This window comes from Lutjanus erythropterus, chromosome 6, assembly GCF_056507025.1.
Source record: "Lutjanus erythropterus isolate fLutEry1 chromosome 6, fLutEry1.hap2, whole genome shotgun sequence".
Taxonomy (NCBI): domain Eukaryota; kingdom Metazoa; phylum Chordata; class Actinopteri; order Lutjaniformes; family Lutjanidae; genus Lutjanus; species Lutjanus erythropterus.
This window is the reverse complement of record NC_139322.1, coordinates 28,201,246-28,226,606: the sequence shown is the minus strand read 5'-3', so window position 1 is coordinate 28,226,606 and position 25,361 is coordinate 28,201,246. Positions and strand designations below refer to the sequence as shown.

The 25,361-nt window shown below is 37.0% G+C and overlaps 2 protein-coding genes across 2 annotated transcripts in view; both read left to right on the top strand.

Annotated features, from left to right (window-relative positions):
- The window catches only part of LOC146325468 (pleckstrin homology domain-containing family G member 4B-like), a 39,794-nt gene extending 31,005 nt beyond the window's left edge, over positions 1-8,789 (top strand). The window contains exons 18-25 of the mRNA XM_084721519.1: positions 1,226-1,552; positions 1,638-1,808; positions 2,153-2,330; positions 2,441-2,557; positions 4,160-4,444; positions 4,896-5,131; positions 5,506-5,564; positions 6,709-8,789. Of these exons, the coding sequence (XP_084577645.1) occupies positions 1,226-1,552; positions 1,638-1,808; positions 2,153-2,330; positions 2,441-2,557; positions 4,160-4,444; positions 4,896-5,131; positions 5,506-5,544 (1,353 nt within the window). The 3' untranslated portion in view covers positions 5,545-5,564; positions 6,709-8,789. The remainder of the gene's footprint in view (positions 1-1,225; positions 1,553-1,637; positions 1,809-2,152; positions 2,331-2,440; positions 2,558-4,159; positions 4,445-4,895; positions 5,132-5,505; positions 5,565-6,708) is intronic.
- Positions 8,790-11,026: 2,237 nt separating this feature from the next.
- LOC146325467 (protein-glutamine gamma-glutamyltransferase 2-like) lies at positions 11,027-24,473 on the top strand. The gene is made up of 15 exons (XM_084721518.1): positions 11,027-11,051; positions 11,510-11,695; positions 12,808-13,041; positions 14,748-14,866; positions 15,070-15,198; positions 16,534-16,702; positions 17,176-17,308; positions 17,513-17,616; positions 18,721-18,809; positions 19,169-19,322; positions 20,736-20,824; positions 21,723-21,906; positions 22,096-22,256; positions 23,255-23,391; positions 23,813-24,473. Exons 1-15 carry the CDS (start codon positions 11,042-11,044, stop codon positions 23,958-23,960), a joined length of 2,046 nt encoding a protein of 681 aa, XP_084577644.1. The 5' UTR covers positions 11,027-11,041; the 3' UTR covers positions 23,961-24,473.
- Positions 24,474-25,361: the final 888 nt, after the last annotated feature.

The window sequence follows — 25,361 nt, the reverse complement described above, 5'->3', positions numbered from 1 at the left end:
CTCAGTTATTTATTCTGTAATGAGCAGTAAATTGAGATTTCTGACTTGATGAGTTAAGTGTTGCATGACTGATTTTTGTATTAATGAAATGTGAGGCATTGCATTGTGGGATTGCAGAAAATAGTTGGCATGAAAACTAAGTTTTTTAGTTTAATGGTGGGAATTTTGAAGCCACTATACAGTGCAAGAATCTCTGTATTCAAGCACTGCAATTAAATATACTTAGTAAATGTAGTATGTGATTGAGCACAGTTGCATTTTCCCTTTTAACTGACATGGTTTAGGCCTGTTCCTTGAAAACTTTACTAATTTTTTTTTTTTTTTTTTTTTTTTTTTTTTAAGATTATTTTTTGGGCTTTTGCCTTTATTTTAGATAGGGACAGCTGAAGACATGACAGGAAAGGGGGTAGAGAGAGGGGGTGTGATATGCAGCAAATAGGCCACAGGCGGGAATCAAACCAGCAACCGCTGCAGAGAACTAACAGCCTCAGTACATGGGGCAAACGCTCTACCAACTGAGCTATGGGAGCACCCAACTTTCCTAATTTTAATAAGTCCAGAGGTTTGTTTTATTTTATAATACAGATATCAATAAAATATAGGGTGTGAGGTATAGGATGCCAAGGATTTGATTAGATATTGTGTCTCCAAATAGTGATTTCCAGTTAATATGTATGGAAAAAATTATTTTTATGGCTGTTGACAGTGTTTTCTTATTTATGGAGTGATAAAAACTGATATCCTAATTTCCCTCTGCAAAAACTTTTGACTATAATTTGACAACAAAATCAAATGAAAAAATAATATTGAACATGGCTTTATCCAATTTTCAAATTTCTGTTTTGGAAATGTATACACATTAGTGTATACTTCGTGAGATAATGCATTACTTGCATATTTAAAAATAAAATATTAGAAAACTTGTAATACAAAAATAATTGTGTTCATGTAGCGTTCATCAAGTGGGGCAGTAATTTTTGCCCCATTCATTTGTAGTGTCTTGCCTTAAATTGAATCTCTGAGTGTTTTGAATAGTGTTTACTCATGAGTTTGTAGTGACACACACACCAAGAGGGTTCTCTTGGCTCCTGCCTCGTCCCTCTGAATTATCTGGAACAAATCTGTTTAGTGACCATGTGTTTAGTTGGATGCATTTGCAGCTCTGATGTCTGCAGTGGTCATCACACAGCTAACCCTGGTCGTGTCACTGTGTGTCCCCTCACAGAGGAAGCAGCAGGAACTGGGGGACTTAATGGACCTTTCATCCTACCTGCTGAGGCCAATCCAGAGAATCAGCAAGTACAGCCTCCTGCTGCAGGACATGCTGTCTCTGGCAGGCTCCTACAGGCCAAAAGACATGATCCAGGACACACTGGTCGCATCTAGTGTGTGCGCACAAAGTGTGTGTGGCCCGGGTGTGTACGTGCCTGATCTGACCAGTGGTGAGAAAGAGCGGGAGAAGACTGAGATCCAAGCTGCTGCAGACCTGGTTCGCTTTCAGATGCGTCACGGCAATGATTTGCTCACCATGGACGCCATCCAGGACTGTGATGTAAGAGATTAAAATGATAAATAAGATGTACGTGATTCACAGGAGTTAAATGAAGCTAACAGTCACTCTGCTGCACTTTCATCAGGTGAATTTAAAAGAGCAGGGCCAACTGATTCGCCAGGACGAGTTCATAGTTTTCTTTAGGAAGAAGAAATGTGTCCGCCGCATCTTTCTCTTCGAAGATCTCATCCTCTTCAGCAAGACCAAGAGGACAGATATTGGCAACGATGTTTACGTCTATAAGCAGTCATTTAAGGTCTGTACCAATGTTATTAGTTAAATAAAAATAACTGGAAAGCTGGTGCATATGTTTGTTGAAACTAGGATGTCTATATGACTGAATGAACTGCCCTCACAAAGTGTTGTGTTTGTGTTGTTAATACCTATTCTGAACTTCTTAAATCTTAAAAATACCCCAATATTATAATAAAATTAGTGAAACTAATACAGAGACAAACTAATACTAAAAACGAAACTAAAACTACATGTTTTTCAACAATAAAAAAACAAAACTATAGTAACTGTTTATTGCTGTATATTCTACCAGGCATTTTAATCACTTTCCATCAGTGTAATCACTGTTTGTGTTTTCTCTCACAGACGAGTGACATCGGGATGACCCACAACTCCAGTGTGAGTAGTTTGTGTTTTGAGATCTGGTTCCGCAGGAGAAAAAGCGAGGACACCTACACCCTGAAGGCCTCCAGCGTGGAGGTGAAGAAAGCCTGGACCGCCGATCTGGAGAAGATCCTCTGGGATCAGGCTGCGCACAGTCGAGGTTGTAACATCATCACTACAACATATCTGATTTATGATGCACTTACCTAAGAGTACGGTTTACAAAGTGCAGAAAAAAAACATGTTGTGAATATTCTTTGTATGTTCCAGAGCTGCGTATGCAGGAGAGGGTCTTCATGGGAATGGGCCGCAAACCTTTCATGGACATTCAGCCCAGTGATGCTGCCATCTGTGACCGAGCTGTCAGCTGTGTCCTGCCCGGCAGAAGTAAGGAGCTGCACACACAAAACACACCCAGTGCTGGTGAAAACATTTTACACTTACACCAAGTTCAGTACCATTTTGTTCATATAATACAAAAACATGTTTTGGTATGTGTCCAGATTTACTGATCTGGACAGGGCGTCACATAACCATGTTTGTGCCATAAATCCTATTAGTTGATGATAACATGTTACTCACCAGATTAACTGTAGATATTTGGGCTTGTCCAGCTTTATAAAAAGCTTCATTAGAGCGAGACAAAACAGCTGTAAAAACAAGACCCAAGTTTAAACAACGTATCTAAACCACTGTTTTGAAGATAACAAATGTAAAAGCTATCACCAACAGTTGAAAGCATCTATTAGACTCAGAGCAACTTTCCTTGTTCAACTTGTTTTGCTCTACTGTAGTTATGTATAGAAATGATGCATTTAGCAATAAAATTGTTTTAATCAACATGTCAGATATATTCCCTCATCTTTTATTTCCAAATATTTTTTTTCATGTAAACCATGAGATCAGAATGTGTTTTAGCAATGGTTGGTTGATCTACAGCTTTGCTTCACAGTCGACTATCTTAACAACTATTGGATGGTTTGGCACAAACATTCATTGTCTTCATGGGATTAATCCCACTGACTTTGGTGAGGACATGACTTTTCACCATGACGTTTACATGAAGTGTTTCAACTACTATTAGATTGATTGCCAAACAATTTGCTTTATCCTGAACCTGATACCCTGACTTTTCATCTACCACCATCATCAGGTTAAATTTTTAATATATCCAATACTGTTTTTTTTGTTTGTTTGTTTGTTTTATGGCCAAATTCCCGCAAATCTAATCATTAACTGTGCTAATTAGCAAATGGTAGCTTGCTAACATGCTAAACAGAAATGAGTGGTCAACATTTTCAGGGTTTCTGCAGGTTTCAATAAGTTAGATTTCAGCCTTTTTGAAACATTTTAGGACCATTATGAATGCACTTTAAGATCTATTCCATGACCATACTGACAAAAAACCAAAGGATATGAAGGAAAATGTGAGCCAGAGAATTATAACACTCAGCTACAAAGAACTGTATATGCAAAAGCAATTGTAGAATTAATGCATGCAAGAATTAAGAGCAAGACTGAAGTTTCTTCAACCTCATAACAAATGTCAACCTCAATCCAATCAGCTGAAGAACTGTCAAAATCAAATTTCATATTTGGGGATTTTAGACTTTTTAAGATTTTTTAAGGACCCAGAGAAACCCTGATTAGCACGTTTTAAGCATATTAGCATGTGTCTTTTAGCAATAAGCTCACAGCATTATTGTGTTTAAGTGCAGCCTCACAGAGTGGCTAGCATGGCAGTAGTCGTGTTTGCGTACTTTTTAAAAGATTGTTTTATTGCTTTTCTTTTTCTTTTTTTTTTTTTTTTTACATTTTTTACATTTTGTTATTTGGTGTAACAAAACAAAACTGGCTCACAGAGTAACTAAATATAGCAAAATTGCAAATACATTTTCCTAAAATAACAGCTCATGCTTGTGTCCTCATTGCTCACTGACCCTGCTCATTAAATTCTTATTGACGACGTCTATCTATGTCTGTCGTCAGTCCCTGTGGCGTGTTGTTCACACAGGGGCTTAGACTATCCACGGCCACACTCCATTGGCTCTGGCAGCACTGCCTCCACCACCCTTAGCCAATCATCTTCTTCCTCTGGCCGGGGCTCGCTGCCTCCTGCTGGTTATCCTGGGAATCAGTCGCAAGGGCCGGAGACCAGTCCTGCCGTCTGCTCCTCCCCTGAGGCTGTGACTGAAAACGAACTCAACAATCATCATCTTCATCAGCATCATCTTCATCGCAACTGTGAACAATGGAAGGTTCATCATCCTCTGCGTGAGTTTGCTTTTAGGTTTTTGTTAAATATTTTTTTGGGGTTTTTTTCCAGAAGACAGAAGCATCTCTATACTGCGGCGTCTCTTCTGTCACCCATAGACAAACTATTCCTCTGCCCTCTGATTTCACTTTATTTTACAGTACGGTTCTGTTGTAATGTGTCCCTTATTACCTAAAACCTAATAAGAGTCTAATAAATGGTCTCAAACTGTCTTGTAAAGAACATATATACAAGTTTTTGTCTAAGGTAATACAAAGTACAGCTTGTTATGTCTGTGTACTGTACATGTTTATATGATCAACATCAATTAATATGAAATTTAAAAATGTGAAAGCATTTCTAAAGCCACCGTAGACTTGAAAATTCTTTATTTTGACGCTATCTGGTGTTCACACCCTGAACCTCAGCTTTCATTGTGTCTCTTGTTGTATTTCTTGTTGTGTTTCTTAGTGGACAGCACTGAATCATCTGCAGAATGCATCAACCTCTTCAGCAGCTCAGACCGCAGCTGCCTGTCTGCCATCGGCGGAGAGGTAGTGGACGACTCGTCCTCGTTTGCATCCCAAAGTTCAAAGCCCCGCCTACCACTCTGTCGGACCCCCAGCCTGAGGAGAAACAGCTCTCCAGTGATTACTATAAAGAGACCAGGTGTCACCCCAAAACCTCCACATCTGGCTAATGCTCAGGTACAGGTGAGGGTGTAACAGTGATGTCAGACCTGATGAAGTGTGTGTTTGTGTGTGTGAGCTGAAGACAAATGGGTCATGACTCAAAATGGTCTCGATCACTTGCTGCTTCTGTACTGAGAGCAGTTGTGATGGTTTGAAAAAGGTCTGAATGTCTGTTGGGTTAGTGTGGAGAAGAAAGCCTAAATACTATATACGTTGTTCTGGAAAGAACTTTTTCTGTCAGCAAACTGCAGATTTTCTTTGCAGAGCTGTTTCCTAAACCAAGACATTCTGTCAATGGGTTGGGTTTTTTTTACTATCTTATTGAAGAACAGTCCAATCTAATCCAATCTAATCTGATATGTTATGTTATTTGATATGCTGCATTGCAGGGTGATGACATTATAATCGGTAAATCAACAGAAGTTTAACTCTGGATTCCCTGCAGAAGGTGAGAATGTTTTGTTTTTTAATTTACATGCAGTTAACCTGAAGATGTAAGAGTTGTTTTCTAACGTTAATTTTGAGTTTTTCCTAAACAACATTAAATTAATAAAGCTCAAGAATCAGTTGTTAGGCTTGTGAGACATCATTCTTAATTAAAAAAAGAAGACTTCCAGTTTGTGTCTTAGCAGCCATCTCAGATAAGGTTGGTTAGATCTCTAGTCGATCTGGTTTAGTCTTCTCCTGCCGCCTTTCAAAGCTTTGATCTTCCACAGAAAAACACTGTGAATTCAGAGCAGCAGTGCTGCATTGTGGTGTTTGTCTATTTCAGAATACCACAATCAATGATCTCAGCCTATAGACTGTAAACAGATGAGAGGATTTTAACACACAAGAGCGACAGAAATGTGTTGTGTCACAATATTTTAAAAGCATCTTCAACATCACTGCTCTGAGACAACCTCAGTTCTTTGAGAGGTGTGTGGATTATAAGATATGATGATTTTAGGGAAATTAAAAGCCCATATTTTTAAACCAGACTTTTGAGGTAACACTACCTCGTCAGCTCTTTTGCTTTTTGTATATTTTTTTTCCTTTTGGTGTTATTTTTATTGTTTTGGATGTTTAATGATATTGTTGGTAAACATTTTGCTTATTGTTATTTTTTATTTTAGTTGGCAATTCTGGTATTTTTTTGTATAAACATACAGTATTTTGGGGTCAAAATGATTAATAGGTACCAAACGTTTTGGAACTGGTTCAGTAGATTTCCTTAGCCGGCAGGTACAAAACAGGCTGCAACGGTGGCAATATAGTCCTTGGGGGCAAATACGTCTGTGCATCCAGTAAAAGTGCTTGTCTTTGCCACTGACAAGCTCAGATTGTTATTCTAAGTGTCTGACAGCATTATGGAAAGTCAATCTGTTAGTTTGTGCTAAAGTGTGATTTCAGTGTTAGACAATCTACTGGACCAATTCCAAAACTTTTTGTACTTATTAATCATTTAGACCCCAAAATATATAAAGATAGCGTCCAGGTTTAAAAATACCCTTCGACAGTTTTTACATTTTTTGTGGAGCGCAGGCTGCATCTCTCATTATTTATTATTATAAATGACCTCTGTGTAATCTGTGCCCTAAATATTGTTGCAGATCACCGGTCCACCGAAGCAGTTCAGTCCTGTCGGAGATCTTCTGGCTGCCCTGCTGACAGACAGCTTGGCGAGTGAAAAAAGTTATTTTGCGTGGCTGCACAGTCACAAGGCAGTCAGCTTTGTCTGTTCACAGGTTTTAAATTATCGGAGAAACTGATTACTGGTATGTTGGTAACACATGTCAGTCACTCATGTGTGTTAGAGTGATAAATGGGTGATGTGGTTTAGTCATGCTGTATTTCAATGACAGGAAATGTTAACCCACAAACACAGAAAATGTCCCTTGGCCTGTTGTCCCAGCAGAATCATCTTCATCCCCAAACTTGTTTTTATTTTAATATACAGCTGTAGAACCAAGCGTCAGCTGCTACAACCACAATGAAAATTTAATGAAGCAGCTCAAAATGTGAAGAGGTAGTGATGTATCAACTGTTTAACATAAAGTGAACAAAAAAAGTTCATCCTCACAAAAACAAGCCTGTTTTTTTTCTGATTGTACTTAAACTAACCATGTGTTTATCTGGTTAACTGAACCTACTTGTTACACACCTGCAGCCTATACTTTTAATTGGACTAAAACATGCTTTTTGATTATAAATTTAGTAATGATGATGATGATGACATATTTGTGCTATCTCAGTAACACAGATGTATATGAATGTGGCCAGGGGATACATTTTATTTATATTTTGTGGGATTGTCTGTGTGTCTTAAAAGTTATTGCTATGCAGGGATCAAACAAGAGAAGTATGTATTTATTATCATCATTGAAATCATCAGCTTGTGTGTAAAAAAAACACACACACAGGACCAGCATCCGTATTTGAGAGCAAACTGCTTCAGTCCAGTGACAAAAGTAAAGTGATTGCTCTGTGTTTCCTTTGCATTTCCTACTATTGTGTATCATTATTCTCTTGACAGCTGGACTAAATTGTTTTGGTTACAAGGGAAACTTAAATGGAGTCCAAGATGCAGTTCAGAGCTCCAGAGCTACACACTGGCCATCAGCCCAGAACCTGCTGTAGACCCAAACTCAAGGTCGATGTCCATACATGGAGAAACAAGTGGATACGTGTGCAGATATGGAAGTAAAATAATTTGATGGTGTAGTGTTTAAGTAAGGGATAATGTACAGTGAGCGGGCCATTATTGCAAAATAAGCCCTGACAGGGTGGTGCAGGACAGGTTTATTTTGCAATAATGACCCACTCACTGTACATTTTCTGCTTATTACATGGCTGCTTATTTAAAAACATATATAATTTGACACAAAATATTAATTTAAACGATTTTATTGATTTAAAAATTATTTAGGCCTTAGAATGCCGTAATTAACCAATCAGAATTGAGTATTTAAGAAAGCCTTCTAATAATATATAGTAATTAATATGTAAAGGTATTTATTTTTCTCTTACCCAGTAAGAGTTTCCTGAGCCATTTTTATACTGTACTGCTGTCTTTCTGAACATTTGTTTGTATCTGTCTGGCTCGCAGATTCTTATGTTAGTCCTGTATTTAATAATTTATCAGAAGGGACAGACCACTTGTGTGTTTTCACATCTTGGATTTGAAATACTCGTGAACTTGTGCAATTAATGCAGAGAGACGATCTTGAAAGGCTGGGTTGGCTACATAATGGTACTGCATACTAGGAGACACAGTGTTTGAATAAACGCTCACAGGCTGAAACCACTCACTGTTTAGGGTCCACTATGGTTCCATACTGATCAATGTTCCAACTTTACCCTCATGAAAATGACCATTACAGAAAAGTATTTTTCACATTATTTGAATGCTTTTTAATGTATTTGTTTCTTTTCTTAACAAGTTGTTGGTTGGTTGTTTTTTTTTGTTTTTTTTGTAAGCTCTATGATTTTATTGTCTTTGCAAAATGTACAGGATATAAATCATGAGAGGATCTGAGGAACAGGAACTGAGGTCATAATGTGAATCTCTGATTGTTTCATTTTGAAGCCACTAATGTTTTGTAACATGACCGATCTGTGTTTTTTTTCGGTTTTTGCTGCTTCTTCTATCATTTTTTATTTCTTACTTCCTTCTTCCAAGCTTTTATGTGTTCACTCATTCTGTTATTTGCTTATTCAAATGTGGGACAGTGCAGTTGTTTTCTTTCTTTCTTTCTTTCTTTCTTTCTTTCTTTCTTTCTTTCTTTTTTTTTTTTAAGATGAACTTTCAGGTTTTGTTTTGTACAGTTTCCTCCCTCTGAACTCTGTGTTACCTTCAGGGAGGGTCCAGACGGATTGCAGTAACATATGACTGTGATGATACTTCACTTCCTTATTCCACAAGAGCGGTTATTGCAAAAGTTTTCATTGCCCTCTCAGCCAGTTCTGTAGAAATTCAGCACCATCAAGTTGCAGTTTCATGACCTATTTTCAACTTCCCCTAGTGGCTTAAAAAGGTTGTGTCTAGATGGGAAACCCAAAGATGGTAAACCCAGAGATCTCACATGAGTAATAATTTCAGCCTTACTCATGATCTGTAAGCCTAACCAAGTGCATTTTTGTCCTTAAACTCGAGCAGATCATAATCACACAGCTGTCACATTATAAAACATAATTACTTTATACCACATACAAATCTGGTGAGAGTTTTGCAAATCTAGGGTTCTCACCTAGACACAGCACTCAAAAAATGCTGACCTGAAAAAATGTGTGAAGTATTTTGCCACCTTAAAAAAAAAACTGCATAAAAAATTAACTGTATGATGTGTAATTTCCTGTTTTACATTATAAAGTGTAATTTATCCTTTTTTGATTCATTTTGAATTGTAACATTTTGGTGATGTTGAATCATATATTAATATACAGTGTTGCAGCTAAATAATAAATAATTTATGGAAAAAATTATATTTGTTTTATTTTAATTTTTTAAATTCTATTTGTTATATGTTTGGTACAAAGGCCCAAATGAGAAAATAATCTGGTTACCCATTTTATTAGTCTGACTTAAATTGCTTTCTTTTCTGTGCGTGACACTTGAAAACAGGTGGGGATAAAAGTTTTGTCAGGGTAATTTTTCTATGTTACCTTATGTTTCTTACATATTTTTTTTCTCTTGTGAAAACAGTTTTTTAAAAAAGACTGGCAAGTTATTTTTGTTTTGTTTTATTTCGTAAGTGCGCTACTACAGCATGTCCTAAATATGACAAAAACCATTCATGTTTTCTTTGATGTCAGTTTTAATTTTTCTATGCTCTCTAAACAGAAGCTGTATATACTATGTCTTAATAAGTCATGTAACATTCTGCCATGTCTTTGTTTAGGCAAGAAATGTATTTTAATTAAAGCCAATCTGCCTTTAATGTTAGCTTAACTAGCCACTTGGTGCACTTCAGCCTCTTGTGGCCGAAACGACGTTATAATGACAAAAATAAATAAATAAAAATAAAATAAATAAATAAATAAATAAATAAGTAAAAATTCCCTGCCATTTTTTCACCTGTTTTGAAAGATGTAAAAAGGTAACTTTAGAAAGAGACAAAGTACAATTATTCTGGCAAAACGTCTTTTTTTTTACTGTTTGATAAGCACAGAGGAGATTTTTTTACTTACCTCTCAGGGCTGTTATATTTGTTTCTTTTTCCCTAAAATGTATTTTAATCACCACTAAAAGTACAAAACATTTTTCACCTGTTCTCACAGATTAAAAATAGTAACTTAGAAAAATGATCCTTGCGGGACTTTTTCACCCCTATATTTCACAGATGGAAAAATATTTAAGGAACTTAAATTATCCTGTCAAAACCTTTTTTTCCACCTGGTCTTAAGTCATAAACAGAAGAAAAACGATTAACATCTGGCTTAGAAAATGGATCATCGTATACATACATAAATATATATATATATTTATTATTATTTTTTTATTTATTTATTTATTTATTTTTTCTGATTTGCCTCTTAGGGCTTCTACAGTTGCTGTGTTGTGCTATATTGTATATTATGTTACACAAAAAACTTTTTGCAAAATTATGCATTACAAATTTGCTAACTAAGGACCGATTTTATCACCTGCTTTTTTACTTGAAAGTTTTTGTCTTCTGCAGAAATGTTTCACGATAGTTTTAAGGGTCGCGGTCAAATTAAAGAAGGAGGGTTGTGTAAGTCTATTTGCCCTTCCTGCCTAAAAACAGAATTAGTGATGTGCCGAATAGACAGATGGGGGCGTGAAGATCCGGTTTCACATGCTACAAATACCTCTCAGGAGGAGCTGCGCCACTGCAGGGCTGTTAACCAACAAGCTGCACCGACAGGCTGCAGCTGAACTTTTACTTGGCGCACAGAAGCGAGAGACACAAGTTCACTGCAGACATGAGTCAAGGTAAGGAGGAGGAGGAGGTAAAACTATTTCTGTCTCATAGTGAAGAGATTCACTTCGTGTAGTATCTACAACTGAAGATGCAGTCTCTCTCTCTCTCTCTCTCTATCTCTCTCTCTCTGTGTGTGTGTGTGTGTGTGTGTGTGTGTGTGTGTGTGTGTGTGTGTGTGTGTGTGTGTGTGTGTGTGCTGCTTCACAAAGTGTTTGAGTGTCAGATTGAGGGTCTTGAAGTGTAAAATGTGATGAGTAGGAATGGTGGCTGACATTAGATACATCAGATCTTACAGGAACACTCTCTACTTTGAGAAATGACTTATCATCTCTTAAAGACACCTGGAGATGGTGATCTCATTGTGATGATCAAGTCATCAAGTCAAATTTTCACAGTTTTCATCTCTGACATGTGTTTAACTTTGAATTGGTGCGACAAGTGATCTGTGTTTCTCTCTCTCTCCACACAGTCCTGGACATTGATCGCTGTGATCTGGACATTAAGAGCAACAACAGCAGTCATCACACAGATCTGTTTGGAGAGGAGCGTTTGATTGTCAGAAGGGGACAGCCCTTCAGAGTCTTTTTACATCTAAAACCTGGCAGCAGAGAGTTTAAACTGGGTCAAACCAGCTTCACACTCATCGTTGAAACGGGTAAACTTTTGGTTTCAGTGTGTGTGTGTGTGTGTGTGTGTGTGTGTGTGTGTGTGTGTGTGTGTGTGTGTGTGTGTGTGTGTGAGAAAGAAATATTTGGAGGGGGATGCATATGCATGCATCACCAGTGTGATCTGGATTTAGATTTAATAATTCTGACCAACAGGTGTTTTAGCAATGATTGTTTAAAGTTAAGGATATAGCAGAAGTATTTTGAGTGCACAAGTTGTGATGAGGAGTGCAGAACAGGTTTATTAAATAGACGTTTGTGCTGGAAATGAGACTTCTGCATTGTATATTTTGGAATGCAAAATGGCCCAACCTTTGTTGATAATAGTCCTACAATATTTAACTGGATAGGGGCGACATTTCTATTTTCACCTAATGTCTATTTGGTATTCCAAATTTCAAATGATGATTTTTGGATTTTGAATCAAACTCAAACTCTTAAGTTTTGAAATAAACTAAACAAGTTTTTTGCTAAACTTTTGAGATAATTTGCTTCTTTAGATAAATTTGAATCTAGAAGATTTAGAGACTCAAAATGATGTGTACTTCTATGTTCACAGCGAACAGTGAACCTGATTTTTTATTTATTTTTTATTTTTTTAACCTGATTTTTTTTTTAGTTGGGTGCTTTAAGAAATAGTGGCAATCAAAAATATTATATTATTACAATTTTCACTTCTGTGAGTTAACTCAACAATTTTTTAAATAAAAACTTGGTGGGATTTCTGAACTCTAAAATTCAAGTTTATCTTAGACAAGTAAATCAGCTCTACAAAAGATCATTAGTTGCTAAAACTAAAGCGTTTTGGTGCTTACAGTGGAGATGAAAGAAATAAACCCAAAGCTCCTGCTTGGGACTATTTTTGGATACATATCACACTTGACTGACAACTTTTCCTAACCTTTAATGTTTTTTCACTCCTTCCTCCGTCCCTTTTTAAATTTTCTTTTATCTCATCATGTAACTAATAACAAGAAGTGACTGTTTTGCTTATCTTGAATTGAGAATGATGATGTCATGTACTGAAAAACTGATAATGGATATAAAAACTTGAATTATAAAAAAAGAGATTTAATATTCATGTCCATCTCTGTCTCTAAAGGTCCGTTACCAAGGAAAGAATCAGACACCAAGGTTTCCTTTGGTCTACTTGAGTCCACAGTGGACACTGAGTGGAGCGCATCTGCCACTAATGATCCCTCTGGAAACACAGTGTCTGTATCTATCAGTTCCTCACCTGATGCCCCCATTGGGCGCTATTCTCTGACTCTGGACCAGGACGGCCAGAAGACCAGTTTAGGACAGTTCTACCTGCTATTTAATGCTTGGTGCCCCAGTGAGTACATAAAGTTTGTTTTTCCTCCAAATTCTACTGTTTATTTCTGCCTTGTTTTGCGCTACATGATTACTGTAAAAAAAATAATCTGAAATTTATTAGACTCAACTAATCTCTTCTCATGAATTTAACATTACTGTTTTATTTATTCAAGTTGATTAAACTTAAGATCTCTAGTTCTAGTTCTAGTTAATTTCAGTTCCTAAAGAAACATGAACAGCAAATTAGCAGACTTCCCAGAATGCATTGTTTGATAGAGTTAAAACTATCATGATACCCTTGAAAATTTGTTGTGTGTCATCATTGCTTGTTATCAAAATAATGAAAATACTGTGAAACACGATTCTTTATTCTTTGTAATAACAGAATAAAGGAGCAGTTCTCAACATACAGTTTGTTCATGGACTTGGTAATGCCAGAAGACCAGTAGTGATTTGACGTGTCATACAACCATTACAAAAAACACTGTACAGTAGTTTATCACCAAAGAAGTGAGGTGTATCATTTGAGATGACAGTATGCATGAATAATAAAAGACTAGATTTTAATTTAGCTTCCACAGTTAGCCAAGATAAATGACGATGTGTCTCACACACATTACCAAGGAATAAATGACAAAGAAATAATGTCCCTGCTCTGTTATGCGCAATTTGAAAAATGAGTGACTGAACAACCTTGTTTTTTACAGAATATATGCAGAACATTTCTTTGAAATAGCAGTGCCCTCTCCCATCATGGACACAATGTGTTTGATCTGCTCAGATCAAGACAGTAAATGACCTCATTTAACACCCAGTAATTTAGTTTTAGTGACCTGTTCAACCAGTATCCCATCTATAGACAAGCTGAGAGCAGTAGTGTTTGCTAGAAACACTACTGCTAAATACAGTACATTTAGTTTTGGCGATGCTCAGCACTAATTTGTTCATTGTCACCCAATTAGTAATGGTATGCAGCCCAAACTGTAGATTCTCTCTCAGCTCTGCTGTTGTTGGTGATGCACAGAACAAAGTTGAGTCATTAGCATACATAACAACACAAGCATTTTGAACAGTGTGTGGCAAATCAGTTATAAAAATTAAAAATAAGAGTGGCCCTAAGTAACTGGAACACCACAAGATATCTTTTTGCTGTCAGAAAAAGTGCCATTGAAAATGTGCTACCAGAGAGAAAACCTTTCATCCAGGCAAGAGCTAAAAGTGTAAAACCATAACATTTGAGCTTAGCTATAAGAAAACTGTGATTAATCTCATCAAAAGCTGCAGTAAAATCCAAGAGCGCAGCCCCAACTAGTTTTCTGTCATCCATATTAGTTATCCATTGATCAATCATGTGTACTAATGCGGTTCTAGTAGAAAGACCTGGTCCATAAGCACGTTGCATTTTTGTAAGAAGGTTAGTATTGAATTCAGTCCCTAACAGGTTTTCTCAAGTACAACTGAAAAAATATCAAGTTTAAAAGTTTATTTGTTTTGAATCATTACAATATTAATTCAGCTTGTCTTTTAAAAATAGCTAAACTTAACTAGCTATTTTTTTTTTTAATTAGTTTATTTTTACAGTTTGCAAAATTAGATGTAAGAAAAAAGAAATCCACCAAGCACAACAGCCATAAAACATACCAGTGTTGCCAAATTTGAGATGCTGCTTGGGATGCTATAATGCTGTTATAAATATGTTGCTGCTTTGTCTGGACTGACTCACAGGAGATGCTGTTTACATGCACAGTGAGACGAAGAGGCAGGAGTATGTTATAGCACAACATGGGCAGATCTACAAGGGGACATATAAGAGAATCAAAGGGACACCCTGGAACTTTGGACAGGTACACAAAGGTTCACTAAACTGTTCCCAGACAAAACTCATCACGTCCAAATGCTTCTTTGCTGAGACTAAAAAGAACAATACACATGCCAGTATTTTAAAATCTAGTCACAGGAGTTTGCTCAGTTAATAACACAAATCTTTACATGGTGCTCCACTAATCTCCTTCCTTCTCCTTTATATACTGTATTTGTCTGTCTACAGTTTGATCTAAGTATACTGGATATCTGTCTAAAGATCCTGGATGACAACCCCAAATTTATCTCTGATGCTGACAAGGACTGTTCTGCCAGGAGAGATCCTGTCTATGTGACCAGGGTGCTGAGCGCTATGGTAGGTCAGTGAGGAGGCTTTAGAAAGAGTTTGGATCCTATAGATTCCATTCAACCAGCTAGTGAATAGCTGTTTTTCTCACCACGGTGCAAATGAAAACCCTCCCTTACTTTCTATTGCTCTGTAGGGAAACCCCTCTCATTCTTTTGAAACTTTCTCTCCTCTCCAGGCAACTTTTGTGATAGAAAGATGGAAGTTTTTTACATGCGCAGCCCTGATCTCAAGCCTGTTGCGAGGAGCTGTGTAATAAAATAAAGTCTGTCAGCAAGTTTTTCTTGCTGCAAGTCAAAATACCTCTCTGAGAAACTCAGGGCTATTTCTATTGTGTCAGCGGCTGTCACTTTACAATACATTAGCACCGGACTTGTTCCAAGATAATGCTGATAACCAAGACAGAATCTTGCACTATGTTTAGATTATATGATATTTATTATATTTATTTATATAGTTAGGATATTTATTTATGCACTCATGCAAAACCATCATTACAAACTGCTAATTGTTCACATTGTCTGATACATGTATGTAGTATTTTACAAAGAGTACAGTCTAGACCTGCACTATATGAAAACTGCTTTATATAAATAAAATTGACTCGACTTTGAGCAGTGATTATAAACTATAAACTTCTTCTAATGTCTGAAGAATCAAGTGCTAAAATCTATCAGTATTAATTTACATTCTTTAAGCTGTCCTTTCCTGTCCATTAGGGATTGATGATTTAACACAATCTTGCTTTTCAGTGTCTCTTTTCAGGGAAATAATGCATATTTTGCATGCAATGTTAGTAGTCACTTTGGTGTTTGCTGTACTACACTTTGTAAAGATGTCAGGTTGGCTGTGTCTTGCTAATTAACTACTTTCAACTAGTTCTTGTTTTGTGTATTTATAATCTGGCATGGCTCGATCTCTATCTTGTAGTGATGAATGTCTGGAGAAAATGTGACATAAAAAAATAAGGATTCCTTAAGAGGCATATAGGCATATAGGAAAATGGTTCCTAAGATCTATCTGAGACTAGATGAGATTAAAAAGCAACCTTTTGGAGGAGCATGGCTGGTGACTACCACAGCTGAGACAGCCACCCACCAAATCATAAAGAATGCAATGGTGGATGAGAGACTTAGCATTTGTAATATGTAGAGAGCATCGTTTTCTAATGGACAGCACTTACAGTTATGTAAAAATTCATATGAAATAACTTTAAGCAAACTTTGTTTCACATAAAATACATATGTGACAGGCTGACAAAATACGTTTGACTCCCATTCACACATTCACTTATGGTCCTCCTGCGCTCTGTTTATGCTCTCTCTCCTCTGTCTGTGTCCACAGATCAACAGTAATGATGACAGTGGTGTGCTGGTGGGGGAGTGGGGAGAGTTTTCGGGAGGGGTTCATCCAGGAGTGTGGGTCGGGAGCGGGGACATTTTGCGCCAGTGGGCAGAGAGTGGCCCCGTCCGCTTCGGCCAGTGTTGGGTCTTTGCTGCTGTTGCCTGCACAGGTGGGAACAGAGTATGAAGTGCATGATGGTCTTGGTTCACTATTTTGTTTAAAGCACAAAGTTATTGTGGTTTACATAGATGATATCCACACGTCTTGTTGTCATAATGCCATTTTGTCAGAAAAACACCCGCACACTATCATCCATCGCTCTCAGACAATACAGAAACTATTTTTTCAAGTAGTAGTAGCAGTACTAGTAGTACTATGGTATCAACAGTACCGATTTCTGCTGCATTTCTCTCTTCTCTGTTTCCCAGTTACATCCTCCAGTCCACTTTCACTTCCACACAATCCAAACTTTAATATCAAACACTAAATTTAGACTCTAATCTCATGGTTTTGCAGCCGTCTGCCCCATGTGACATTTTATGTGATGACTTAATTGTTACTCTCTGATGACAGATGATATCTCAAGTATGTGCTTCAGTTATCTGGTGTGATGAAGTGTGTCTCTCCTCGTCCCTCCCCCAGTGTCCCGTGCCCTAGGCATCCCGTGTCGAGTGGTTACTAACTTTGGATCAGCTCATGATAGTAATGCCAACCTGATTATAGAAAACCTGTATGATGAAGAAGGTGAACCACTGTTTGACGGTGATTCGATATGGTGAGTCTGTGGCTGTGATCATTTACCAGGTGGTTAAACATAGACTGTATGCATAGACACAACTGTCTCCCTCAATACATCATTTTCATATTCTTTCTCTTGTTATCTTCCTTTATTCCTCTCTGATAAAATGAACCATTGTAGATCATTTTATTGATTGAAGGAAAATAATGTTATTTTTCTTTATTTGACTGATTTCACCAGGAACTTCCATGTTTGGGTGGACAGCTGGATGACTCGTCCTGATTTGGGTTCAAGGTTTGACGGGTGGCAAGCCAGTGACCCAACCCCACAGGAGACAAGTGATGGTAAAGTTTGATTTTAATGTCATGTTGTTTGTCCTGTCTCCTGAAAAAAAAACATTCAAAAAAGTTTTGTTCTCTAAGAGCAAATTGCATATAAGACTTTGAACTATCTTCGTGCTGCCTCTGCAGTTAGAGAACAAAGAGGAACTATTGTTGCATCTGTTACCAACAATGATCCTTCCCTGTCTGTTTTATTTGTATTTTATGTAACACTTCATGAGAAATAATAAGCATATTTCTCATGATGGTTACAAACCACTGTGGTTAGTTTCAGTTTATTATACTAGTCACATGTTTGATGTATGGTCATGACTGTAAACCAAACTTGTGACAGATTGTGTTTTGCATGTTCACATGACTTATCTCTGGACTGTTTTGTCTTCACAAATGCACTTGACACAGATCATTTGGCATTTTTGGAGACCTGTCACATGTATCAAACGTGTTTAGGGAAGCTTCTTTTGTTGCTAAATGCGGCTATAGGAACTGGCATCTGATTAATAAAACCCACTGAAGTCTTTTACCATTAAAGGTGTTTACATAATTTGGCTATTCCATGTTTTTGTATTAAGATAGGGGAAACTATCACAACACATTTCTGCAACCATCCCCGCTCTATCAGCCATCATGTGCTGGATAGACCCAGTGACCTCGACTCAAACTAAACATGTCACTTAGAAGTCAACAAAACAAGGATTCAGACTTAGTGAGTTTTGAGTAATTCATAAAAAAAAGTTCACAATAATTTAACTAAAATGTAGCTTATGAAAAAAAAAACTTAAAAATGTAAATGTAAAAAATGTACCCTTTCAAAACAAGTTTTTTGTTTGTTTGTTTGTTTTAAATGCCGCATTCTAACATGTTTCTGATATTAAGAATAAGACTTGTTGCAACTGTCACCAGTCTACCCTACTGACTGCAAAAAAGGGTTTTTAAAATACCTGACTGGTCCATTCCCTTTGGAAGTGATGTGTTACTCATCATCAAAATATTTTGCATGAACATGTATTTTATTTTATTGAGTTTGTTTGGTCACTGCATGGCCTGAATCCAAGCAGTGTGTGTTTGCTTAAGTCAACCCTGTCTCTGGATGTGTGATGCTGTCAGGTGTTTTCTGTTGTGGACCGGCCCCAGTGAAGGCCATCAGGGAAGGAGAGCTGACCAAGAAGTATGATGCTCCCTTTATTTTTGCTGAAGTGAGTTTTTCTGCCTGAACCTTTTCAACATTTTTAAGAAAAACATAGAGAAAATTGTACAAATTTCAAATTTAAGCTCAACTCTATTGACTGTAATGTTTTTTTTATTAAACTTTATTATTACCTGTTCAGTATTTTAGCAAACATTACGAATTTAACAATATACAGACTTTAAAAAAATAAAATAAATAAATGACAAGATTCTGCCTAATTTAACCCACCAAACAGACTGATACTGTGTTTAAGCATATCTCTCTGCTGCATTGAGTCCTCGTCATGTCTCATAATGTCTGTGGGTGACCATAACATCTTTGTAATCAGTATTATTTGATGTCATCTCGTGTTGTGTATGGAGTCAGGTTAATGCAGATGTTGTGGACATGGTGCGTCTGTCAAATGGGGAGTTTGTCAAGTTTGATGGATCAACCAAGTCTGTTGGACGCTTCATCAGCACCAAAGCTGTGGGCTCAGATGAGAGACACGACATCACACACCAGTACAAGTATCCAGAAGGTGCTGCAGAAACATGTGCTCACACACACACAGACACACACACACACACACACACACACACACACACACATAAAGTTGTCAGGTCATGAGAAACAGCCACAGCAGAGATAAAGCAGATGAGTCATTATTTGTGTTGTTGACACATTCCTCTGGCAGAAAATCAAACCATAACTTTCAACCGGAAAATTAAAAGACAATCTGAAAAGCTGAGCATGACACAAAGACGCCCATTCAGGTCTTCGGTGAAATAAATAGCAGAAAATTTAGTGCTCCAATAAGCAGCATGTTGCAAAGCTCATTTAGGGCAGAGATGCACAGATTAACTTTTTTTCAGTTCTGGTCAGATGCCGATATCTGAATTTGGATATCTGCTACTACTGATACTGTACTGATGCCAGAGCTCTTTTTTTTCTTTGCCATTCTTATTCTTATTTACTTATATTATGTGTAAAGTTACATGAAACTGAACTTCAGTTTAGTGGTGAAAAGTTCAGTCAGTTGATGGACTGTGCAACCAGCTCACCATCTGGAAAGCCTGTTTAAATTCATGCTCCAGAGTGCTGTAGGATTGTGGCTTGTGACATTCACATATACTGCAGGCAGAGCTGAGAAGAGAGTCCTCATTTGCATCATTTCCCATGATGAATTGCTGAGAGAGAAAGATGAGAGTGTAGTTTTTGAGTGTTTCTAATGTGATTGTTCAGAACATAGTGGTTTATGATGGCTTATGTTGACAGTTGGTAGTTGATTAAGTTTATCGTTGCATTTCTTCAGACCAGCTGTGTATTCAACTGGTCATTTGGAAGGCAGTTCCATGTGTGAAGTCTTAATTTGCACAATGTAATACAGTATTTATAGATAAATAATACTTAGGTCTGTAGAATTGAGATCAAAACATGCGTCAGTGCTGTTGGTCTGATATCTGATGAGTGAAATATGTCTTTGCTTTCAGAATAAGAAATAAATACATCAAATAAATCAACAACAACGTTTAGAATTTCATCATGGAATGAAAGAAAGAGGAGGCTGGCTCTAAAGATCTGACTGCAGAAATTTGTTGGGAGAGGAAGCATGTGACACTATATCAAAAAAATACCAAAAACCTATTTAAATATATTCAAATAGCAATAAGATGTCAATGTTTTGATTAAAACATCTATGAAAATAAATGTGTGGTTTGGAGTTGGTATGCAGGCAGTGCAATGTGTTCCTTCTACTGCAGTCAGACACTCATGCTACATACATACAGTACATGCATACAATTTCACACTGTATAAATATAGACACACGTGACATCAACTACTTCTTGTTGCATGGATCCATGTTTATCAAATCGATATGATGGAGTTATTTGTATTTGACACATGAGCTCAAACAAGACTGTTGTATATATGTGTGATCGATGGTTTTCAGGCTCACAGGAGGAGAGGAAGGTGTATGAGAAGGCTCAGCACCACAACAAGCTACAGCAACGAGGAGAAGAGCCGGGCCTCCGTCTCAAGGTGATTATTACAGTTCACACATATGCAGAGGGAAAACATATCAGAGAAAAGGACTTAAAGTCTGAAAGAACTTGATCAAAAAGTTGATGTGGTTGAGTTGAGACGTGGCAAGAAAGAGGAACAATAGTCACAAGTTGAAAAAAAACACAAGCTTGATGTGACATGCATGCAAAACACATGTGGTCGTCAAATTCTGCTAACTGGTATGCATCCTACCGTAATATGAACCACAAGTGTGTTTGCACTGGTGATATGTTTACATCAAAGTTAAAAGCTACTGCAAGGAGTTTCCAACAGTCTAATTTAATACTGATGTCTCTATATGACCTATAAGCAAATGAGTCCATCTGCGAGAAGTTATTCATAACCGCTGTCATGAGGTTGGAGTCTCTGTGAAATCAGAAATCACCCCGGGTTTTGTACACAGGGGTCTCTAAAATCAACAAAATAAAAGTTCCTTGTAGTAGCTTTAAATGTCTCCTTTAGGTTGCATTAGCTCGAAATTCATTTAAACGTAAATAATTTTATTATATTGTTTCAAATATTATCCATTTATATGTATATATATGTTCCACGTGATATTTCACATAGAATAAGTCATATAGAGCAACGCATAAATCATTGAAAAGGGTGCAACTAATCAGTGCATCAGGTTACAGTAGGTCCAATAATATAAGGGCCTCATATTTTCATGTGGATATCTGTTAGCTTATAACAATATTTCATAGGAGGAAATTGTCCCCATTCACTAATTTTACAGAATCATCTGAAAATTCTTAAACTACATGCTTATAATTAGAAATATAAAATAATAAATTAAATATAAAATAAAAATATAATAATGTATTTACATTGTTGGTTGTCCACAAATTAAATCATCTTTTAATTCTGATTTCAGATCAAACTGGCTGATAACATGATCATAGGCGCAGACTTTGAGGTGCACGCTGTCCTCACTAACAACTGCATGGAGGCAAAGACCTGCTCCTTCCTGTTCTTCGCCAGAGTCATCAGCTACAACGGAAAACGAGGAGAGAACTGCGGATTTGCTGAGGACAAAGTGGAGGTGCCGTCTGGAGAAGGTTGGCTCTGATAGTGTAAACACTTTACACCTTTAATGATCTCATAAAAACTGTTTCTTTCAAATAGATTTTAAAGTGCCTCTGTGAAACCAGGCCTTCATCTGTCACAAACTTAATTTCATGTTTAAATTGCATAGAAATAATTTTAAAAACCTAATTAATATGTATACAATGTATGTGTTTTTTCAGAAAGGCGCCTGTCCCTCAGACTGAAGTATGACAATTATGGACCAGTGATCACCTCTGATAGGTTGATCCAGCTGTCAGCCGTCACCATCAACAAACTGACTGTAGATTTCAATAAAGCTGAGAAAACCATTGTCCTAGATGAGCCAGAAATAGAGATCAAGGTAGGAGCGATGGATGGGTAAAGGAAATGTTCTGTTTGGTCCTATTCCTCACTTGTCGAAGAATCATTTATTTGGATTTGTTTGAGACTCAATAATGCAGTTTTTGTGTCTCTCATCTCTATTTCAATAACCATGTAACCTAAACCTGTGGCACTATGTAGAGGACATCCTTGTCTTTCCATTGATATCTTAAATATTGGGGTGTCTCCATGGCAACAGGAGTTCTGCCTTTTCAAATGGGCTGCTAGTTTGGCAACCAACAAATGTATTTATATATGTATGTTTACTTTTCACTCCTTTACTTTGCCATCAGACAGCCTTTTCCAGCAAGAAACCGCCACCATATAAGCCAAATATTGCTCTCTTTTGCTCAACCACACTCCTCTACCAAAAACAGTAATTTTACCATGCAGAACACGGGAAGTGCTGAGCCACTCCCATGTTTTTAGGTGGCTAAGATACATTTTGCTGCTGACCCTGTCCCCAGCAGTACACTGCTTAGCTTCCATGCTGGTCCCCCCCTCTCTACGTCTCCGATATAAAAAAATGTACCCTTTAATCTGTATTTATATGAAAAAGGTACCTTAGGAAATATTAATTATTCTAAACTGACTTTTTCGCTTTTTAGCCTACTATTTACAATACAGAAATACAGTTAAACTTTATTGTCAGTAGACATTGAAATTCATTTTGCATCCTTGGGCAGCTCTGTTCAGACGATTGTATGCAGATTAAACATACAATGCGCATGTGACACTTTCCACAAACCACACAATTGTTAGTCCAAAGAACTGTATTAATTTTAATGGTGTGGTGTGTACATCACAGTATACAATCAACATGCGGTTATCTGGAGAATTGATCCGTCAGGCAGCTGTGGTAGATTGTTAACAGCTTACACTGAGAAATGTAATCCTTTATTTAACTGTACATTTTTTTTATGACATAATTAATCCTATACAATGATGCCATCTGTTGATCTGAACACCTGTCTGCAGCTGGTGGGAGAGGCCACAGTGAACCAGTCTGTGACAGCAGAGCTGACCTTGTTGAACCCTTTACCGGAGTCACTGCAGGACTGCAGCTTCACCATTGAGGGTGTCGGCCTCACTGATGGCAAACCAATAACAGAAAAGTATGTTAACTCCATCACAACAGATTTAAGCAACAGTTATTTATTTTAGTGTTTCTGTTTTTTCCTACTTTTTTCTACCTGATGGGTTCACATGTATCCTCCAGGTCCCATGAGAATTTATTTACAGTTTGATGTACAAGGTGGTTTTTGTACTGTAATTGATCGTGATATAGCTTCAAGGCAAAACTCATTTAAACTCAAATGCACCCAAAATCAAAATGTTGTTACCTATAGCTCTAAGATGCTTTTCTGTGATTTGCAATGATATATTGTACCAATAATCACAATTTAAGCAAAGAATACAATGGATGCCTACTGAAAACTGTATAGACAAACATAGAGATAAGCAGAAAACAGACACTTCATCTCAGATTTTTTGGTTGATGATGCTCATTATATATTGTGTGTGTGGTTTTTGCAGGATTGGAGCTGTGGGCCCCAAACAGGAAGCCAAAGCCAGCATTGCCTTCAGTCCCACCAGTGTTGGCTCCAGCATGCTGCTGGTGAACTTTGATAGCAACAAACTGAAGAACATCAAGAGCTTCATCAATGTTGATGTAAAGGAGTGAGTCAGTACGGAAGTCTGACAAAACAAAAAGCTTTTCTTTTGTTTTTCAATTTAATTAAATTTGTTAATTTGTTTGTTTAATTAGACGACAGATTGCGGAGCTGCCCTTGGCATAAGGGTTTTAGGCTGTGTTTTTTTTTTAAATCCACTTATTATTTTCATCCATGTATTATTCTGGAATATACTATATTATTAAGCAAATCACAATAATAATTTTATTATGAAACATAATGATCCCCATCCACTAACCACTGTGCCTTTTTAGTACACTATAATACATTATTGACTGCAATAAAGTAAGACACTCACATAAACTAATTTACTTTATTTGAATTATTAACAATGAATGATCATTTTGATTTAGTTACATGTAAATGTGACAATAAAGCTGTGAGCTAAACCACTTTTGTTTTAGGGAGCAGTGCTTCCTCACCTCTTTTTAGTTAACTTTTTGTTATTAGTGATGAAGAAAAAAAAATCTAATTTGCTAACCAAAAATAAAATTTTTGAAAATGGATTTTTTTGTCTTGGTATTGTTTGTTATTTGTTGGTGGATTTGTGTCCTTGCAGAGTCAGTGAACGGATATCGCCATCTCCTGGACAAGTCAGGCAGTCTCATCAATTTACAAAGCTCCCTGTCAGCCTGTCAGTGGAGTGTTTAAGTTCACTAATAAACTATTACACTATTTAACAGTTCATTTTTATTTCTGCTTGACTTTGGAGACAATAACTTTTAACTTAACTTAACTTTTGGAATTTAAACTGCCGCGGAAACTTAAAGTCACGATTTTACTTTTTTCTCAGAGTTTGTTGGATATTAAATTGTACTCTCCCTGGCAGATTAACAAGGGGGTTGCGTTTTGGTCATTTTACTAACAAGGGGGTGGCCTCCCCCTCATATCACCTACTGTTATTAGGGTTCTTACACTTTTTAATAAGTGTTTGAGATCAGCTGTGTGTATGTGTGGATTAGCAGCTTTCACTGTGGAACCCCTGAATTCTAGAATGTTTGTATGTGTTGTGATGCACAAGTTCTCATACTGAAGAGCAAAGATGAGTGAATATAGCTCAGTGTACAGCGAGCTCCGTCTGGAGAGACTGCTGTGTGATGCGGTGATCAAAGTGGCCGGCGTTGAATTTCATGTGCACAAGGTCATCCTCTGTAACTGCAGCTTGTACTTCAGGTGAGCTATAGCCAATTTCCTGATGGGCTTGTTTGCGTATGTAGGTCATGTATAGACAATTGTTATAAAATTATTATTATTAGACTGTTTCATTATCAGTTAAGAACTCCTTGTAGCAGCTTTAAATGCATTAGATGCTGATTTTAGATAAATAACCTCATCTTGCAGCGTTTCTGGGAACTTAAGTTGATTTAAAAATCTAAATCTGTGCAGGGCTT